General features: G+C 48.8%; 1 protein-coding gene across 1 annotated transcript in view; it reads right to left on the reverse strand.

Moving 5' to 3' along the window:
* dync1i1a (dynein cytoplasmic 1 intermediate chain 1a) overlaps positions 1–6,784 on the reverse strand; it is a 92,865-nt gene that overhangs the window by 46,282 nt on the left and 39,799 nt on the right. The window contains exons 10-11 of the mRNA XM_080442956.1: positions 6,630–6,729; positions 6,125–6,250 (exon numbers count right to left, since the gene is read on the reverse strand). Of these exons, the coding sequence (XP_080299082.1) occupies positions 6,125–6,250; positions 6,630–6,729 (226 nt within the window). The remainder of the gene's footprint in view (positions 1–6,124; positions 6,251–6,629; positions 6,730–6,784) is intronic.

Genomic DNA, 6,784 nt, shown 5'->3' on the forward strand with positions numbered 1-6,784 from the left:
TGAGGAGAGGCACGCTCAAACGCTACAAAAATCCACTGCGGCAGCGGTCCCCTTTCCCAGAATACAGACCCTACCCACACACTGCCAAAATATACTGATGGACCACAAAGTTGCTTTCCTAGTATACAGACCATTCCATTGTGGCCAGGAGGAAGGAATGTATGCTACCAAAACATATATACTGAAATTTATTATCCCTTTCGGTCGCTTTATGCTTCATGCACTATTCCAATTCAGTGGAATAAAATAAAGTATTAGTGTGCAACATCTATGGAAATCACTATAAGCTGCTGTATGTATAACATTTGAGAACGTCTATCAGAATGGGTGCTACGTTCCCCCCAATTACAGCCCTAGAATCTAATTATAGCCCGTCGCCAGATCAGTTTTGTCGCCAATCGCCGCTGCCAAAAAAAGACCTTTGCACAAGATTGATCTAAATTACCACAGTTGCCTAACGTCATCTGAACATAGAGCCCTCCCACACATCCAAAACATACCAAAACCACCTTTCAGTTGATTTACTTTCAGCTATAACCAGGCGTCTCAGAATGTCGACGCCACCGGTTCACCATATCCAGAGTGCGTCGTGGCTGAGGCCCTCACCGTAACCACACACACACACACACACACACACACACACACACACACACACACACACACACACACACACACACACACACACACACACACACACACACACACACACACACAGAACCCCCCCAGAAATATAGAAGCCTGACCTCACCAAAACCCCAGATGAAATATGAAGCCCCTCTGCAAGCCTTATCCTTATGTAGCCCGCCCCAGCCACAAACCCTTCACTCCCATCCCACTACTGTCATTCTTTTGTATCTATAACCCCACACACACACACACACACACACACGCACGCACGCACACACACACACACACACACACACACACACACACACACACACACACACACACACACACACACACACACACACACACACACACACACACACACACACACACACACACACACACACACACACACACACACACGCTAAACCCACACCCTTATACTGTACCTCCACTCACAAACCACTACTGTCGTTCTTTTGGAGAACCTTACCCACGCACGCATGCGCGCGTACATGGGCGGATACACACACACACACACACACACACACACACACACACACACACACACACACACACAGACATACTGTACAGTACGTACTACGTACACACCCACATGCCTATATACAGTACACACACACAAAATCCACACCCTTATACGTCCACTCATCAACCGCTACTGTCGTTCTTTCGGTTGTATAACACACACACACACACACACACACACACACACAGTAACCCAACCCGCTGGGACGTGATTGCTCGCACACCCGGCTGCGAACATGCATGTACTGTAGCACACACACTCTCACACCGTGACACACACACACATTCTCGCACGCACGCACGCACGCACGCACGCACGCAAGTGTGGATGTGCACGCACGCACGCACGCACGCACGCACGCACGCACGCACGCACGCACGCACGCACGCACGCACGCACGCACGCACGCACGCACGCACGCACGCACGCACGCACGCACACACACACACACACACACACACACACACACACACACACACACACACACACACACACACACACACACACACACACACACACACACACTCACACACACACTCACACACATACCGCTGACCTCAACAGAAGGTACATTAAACAAAAACATAACAGCGTGCAAAGGGATTTAAATGGATTCTATAGGCCTGTACTGATGACAGCCAGGGATACATGGGTGGACAGAAAGAGAAATGCATTCATGTACAGCATATGTTCATCCATCCATCCATCTATCCATCCATAAATCCATCCATCCATCCGTGCAGATGAAAGCGGCCACTGTGGGCAGGTCTGGAAAAATAAAAATGGCTGAAATGCTGGAAACCCGTCTCTGGGGAACTGCCAACAGCAGCACAGAGAGCCTGCCAACCCAAGCCCTGTGTGTGTGTGTGTGTGTGTGTGTGTGTGTGTGTGTGTGTGTGTGTGTGTGTGTGTGTGTGTGTGTGTGTGTGTGTGTGTGTGCGCGCGTGCGTACGTACGTGTCAAATATGGTGTGTTTATGTACCAGTGGGAGTTAAGTGTGGATGTGCGCGTGTATATGTACTGTATGAGTGTTTGTGTGGCCAGTGTTCGTATGCGCTATGCCTACTGTAAATTCAGGCTTGGTGTAGTTTTTAAAGCGTGCGTGCGTGCGTGCGTGCGTGCGTGCGTGCGTGCGTGCGTGCGTGCGTGCGTGCGTGCGTGCGTGCGTGCGTGCGTGCGTGCGTGCGTGCGTGCGTGCGTGCGTGCGTGCGGGAGGGAGGGAGGGAGGGAGGGAGGGAGGGTTGGGTGCAGCAGCCGCAGCGGCGGTGGCGGCTCGCCTCAGGTGGACGGAGCCTCAGGAAGAGAGGGACGGCAGGAGAAAAAGAAAAGAAAAGAAAAGAGAGATGGGGGAGCGTGGGCTTGTGGTTTGGGGGGTTAAATGGTAGAACATGCTCACACATTAAGAGCCATCTGATCCTGGGCTAACTAGAAAGCCCTGTCTCTGTTTGCAATAGATCCCGCAGAGAGAGAGAGAGAGAGAGAGAGAGAGAGAGAGAGAGAGAGAGAGAGAAAACACAATCCCTCCTATCCTCTCTTCTAACCACTCCTGGGTTCCTTTCATCTGGGTCCAGCACCAAGTGAAGGATTGCGGGCCAGTGCCAAAACAACTCTGCTCTGTCCTCGCTCCCTCTGTCCCTCGCTCTCTCATTATTCTCTTTTCCCTCCATCTCTCCTCCTTCTGTCCCCCCCCCCCCATCATTTCTTATTCTGTTGGTTTCTCTCAGCCCCCCCCCTTCATTTCCTCCCTTTCTCCTCTGCCCTCATGAAAGAGCATGGCACAGCCCCAGGCCACAGCAGCTCCATGACTGACTTGACGGTAAGTCAGGGAGGGGTGCTGCTAAGACGTTCTGTTCTGTCTTACTCTCTTCTGATATCAGTTCATCATCCGCGCATCTTTCCGCCAGACACTCACCTAAAGAGACCTCTCTGAGTGTGTGTGTGTGTGTGTGTGTGTGCGTGTGTGTGTGTGTGTGTGTGTGTGTGTGTGTGTGTGTGTGTGTGTGTGTGTGTGTGTGTGTGTGTGTGCAGTCTTGCAGCGCACTTGCAAGAGAATAAAAAAACATAACACAAGGCGTGACACTGTGTTGTGTCATCAAACAAAAGCCGCTCACCAGTTTCTTCGTCTACCACTACAAACCAATGCCGACACTTTGTTGCCCATTCGAACAAACTTCTGTTGCACAGATCTGGGTCTGACACACACACAAGCATTTTGTTTTTCTTGCATAGAGGAATTTTTGGCACCCCTCAAAGATGTTTTATCTGCCCCGAGGGAAAATCACCAGCACCAAAATGATAAGAATTGAGAATAAAATACGTATCCTTGTTGCCTAAGTAAGATGAGCTGTTATTTGCCCATCAACAAATCAATTACTAGGATTGTAGCCATCACCTGCCTGTTGAATGGCTTGCATTGTTTGGTTGGCATTCCACTCCCTTGCCCCTCAAACCAACCCCCTCCCCTCTTCCAATGTTCTAATCCCCCCCCCTCCCCCCTAAGCATTTTGTCAACTGGGGTTTAAGTCTAATAGACATTTTTGTTGGTCAGAAATGCATAGATTCCTGTCCATGTACAGTGACACAGGCTCATGCCTGCTGTTGCATGAAGTCGCGATGCAGAAGGATCATGCTTATTGTCACACATATGGTAGTCCCCCCCCCCCCCCCCCCATTGTGACAGCACCAATTCTGCTGCCCAAACATCTCCACTTCAAAAGCCACAATTCAACAGAAAGATCTGCTTACAAAACCACTATTTTAACAACTTAAACCCTGCTGTATATAAATGCACAAATGCCAAATGCACGCACATGCACACGCACACGCACACGCACACGCACAAGCAATATCTGGCAAACATGTGGAAAAGCTACTGAATCTTGCAGCTAAGATGTATCGTCGTAATATAGGTGAGCCTGAAGGCCGCTCCGATTTCAGCGTTAACATTAATTATGCTGCGAGTGGAAGAATGGTGTGCTTTAAAAACCCATTAGAGGGCTAGACTTATTTGGCGCTGGTCTTACTGAAATATTTGCACACAGCATGTGGTCTGCAGGGGGGATGCTGTGGTTTGATCGGCCTGAGTGAGAGTGCGTGTGTGTGTGTGTGTGTGTGTGTGTGTGTGTGTGTGTGTGTGTGTGTGTGTGTGTGTGTGTGTGTGTGTGTGTGTGTGTGTGTGTGTGTGTGTGTGCGTGTGCGTGATCATGAGCGTGTGCACGTGTGCGTGTGTGTGTGCGTGTGTGAGACAGAAAGAGAGAGAGACAGACAGACAGAAGGAAAGAAAATCGTGTGTGTGTGTGTGTGTGTGTGTGTGTGTGTGTGTGTGTGTGTGTGTGTGTACAGTACTGTATGTGCACGTATGCATTTCCAAACCTCAGTTGTACTGTAGGTGCTCAAATTGTGTAAAACCGAGTCCGTCCTGGTGTATTTGTAGTTCTATAGTACAGTAGACTTACAGGCTCACAGGGAAATGCAGCACATGCGCTGTGGGTGGGCCAACACACACACACACACACACACACACACACACACACATGTGGCGGCGTTGGACTAGGAAGCGGTAGGCCACATCTTTTTTTATTGCAGAGACGTCTCTATGCCCTCGCAGCCTCCGGGGAGCGCCAAGGCCCTCACACCCAATCCCTCCATCCCTCTCTCCCCTCCCTCTGCTCGTGGCGTCGTTTGTAATTAGCGCCATACCCGCTGGTGTGTTCTTCACCAAAACCTCAGAATCGTCTGTTAAAATTCATCCTAGGTGCCAGCGTTTCGTAATGGCATTACGTTCCACCCAAGGAGTGCCAAACCGAGGCTCGAAAACGCTCCTGCATTTCCGTGTGCCCCGAAGGTGTCGTCATGGAAGGGGCGGGGGTAGGGGGTGTTTGGGGGGGGGGGGGGGGGGGGGGGGGGGCTGTTGCGGGCCAAGCCGCAGACATTAGCTGCTTGTCTTAGAATGTTGCAGTCACACTTACAGTATGGAGCTGCCAGTTTAGTGTGATAATAATGAATGATAATGAATTAATGAATGGGAAGGATGAGGGTCTTGTTGTCCATTGTGTTTTGAGAAGCATTTAGTCACTTTTACAATGTCATTTAACCACTTTAACCCTGGCGTCCTAATTTCGGGCATGCAATTATAGGCAAACATTTTCAAAAATAGCAAAAATAGCAAATCTACAAACTCAAAATGTGTCGCATCCCAACGCGCTGTGAGCTTGTAGATTGCCTATTTCCGCCATACAACAGAGTCGTATGATGAAGTATAAAATATCATCAGGTTGCGAAAGTAACCATAGGGCTGAAGTGGCTAATAACAAGAACCTGCGACTGACAACTCACCTCCCATAAAAAAAAAGAACAGAAATATTGCATGACATCCAGACAAAGCCTTTCTCTCATACCAGTGTGACCCGTAACGCACTGAGCTGCCAGTGGAAAATGTGTAGCTACAATCATGACTTGAAATAGACGGGCCGTCCGGGTGGCGGGTTCAGGGATAAAGTTCCTGGCCACCATCATGGAGACAGCGCTGCCAATGAACACAATTGTTCATGTTCACGGCTGGGAAGCCGGGAGGGGAGGGCAAGCTCTGTCGCTGCCACTAGTCACTCCTATACTGTAAATATATACTGTAAAAAACACAGAGAAGCGTGTTTTTTTTTTATAATTGTGTACGATTAATTGTTGATGTACTGTAGACTATAGGCTGCACGATAAAACTTCATATCTCGTTATTTATGCCAAATATTTCAATATTGATACGATATACGATATTACTGTTCAAATTTCATATTCTACATTTTGCAACATCGAAAACTACGCCCATACCGTTGCCTTTTGCGATACTGAGATTGTGCATGTTCATACCGAGATAACGATACGATGACGATATATGGTGCAGCGAGATTTGATACAAGCACATGATGCTCAGATATGCTACAAATCCATCGAGCTACAGCAAGAGTTCAGGAGTACCTGACAGTGGAAGATGTATTCTGGCGTGCTCTTCTTAAACTTAATGTTCCAGACCAGGGCCACGCCGTCCGGCTCATGGGGCGCATCTTCGTTATTGTTGTACGAGGCCACCAGTAGCTCTGGGTACTGGGGGACAGAGGAGAGGAGAGGAGGAGGAGGCAAGGGGAGAGAGGAGAGGGGAGGAGGAGGAGGCGGGAGGAGAGGAGGAAAGGAGAGGAAGAAAAAGAGATGAAAGGCAAAATGTCAAGGGAGAGGATGAAGAGGCCTGTCAAATTTCCTGATGGGAGTTGGTCACTGTTGAGCACGCATGCACGCATCACATTTGGGGATGATTTTTTAGTATTGTAAACTAAATCTGAAGATCACATTATATTGAATAAGCCTTCATTCCAAATTTCTGAATAGGTTGCAAATCTGAATAATTTTCATGGTAAAAATGTTTTAGCTTTGAAAATGAATGCTACAAAAGTCTCTAACTTAGCTGTACTGGCAATGCTGACTTTACCTGAAGGGACCAGTCGAGGCAGGTAATGACACGATGCTTGGACCAGTGTTCGTCATAAAAGAGCCTGCTTAATGACAGACTGGATCCGCCCGCCAAGTCTCTGGAAGGAACCAATGGGGAGACCATGGTCAATGGTTACTTCCTGATCAAGCAAG

The sequence above is a fragment of the Gymnoscopelus braueri genome (assembly GCF_963280865.1).
Source record: "Gymnoscopelus braueri genome assembly, chromosome: 11".
NCBI classification, from domain to species: domain Eukaryota; kingdom Metazoa; phylum Chordata; class Actinopteri; order Myctophiformes; family Myctophidae; genus Gymnoscopelus; species Gymnoscopelus braueri.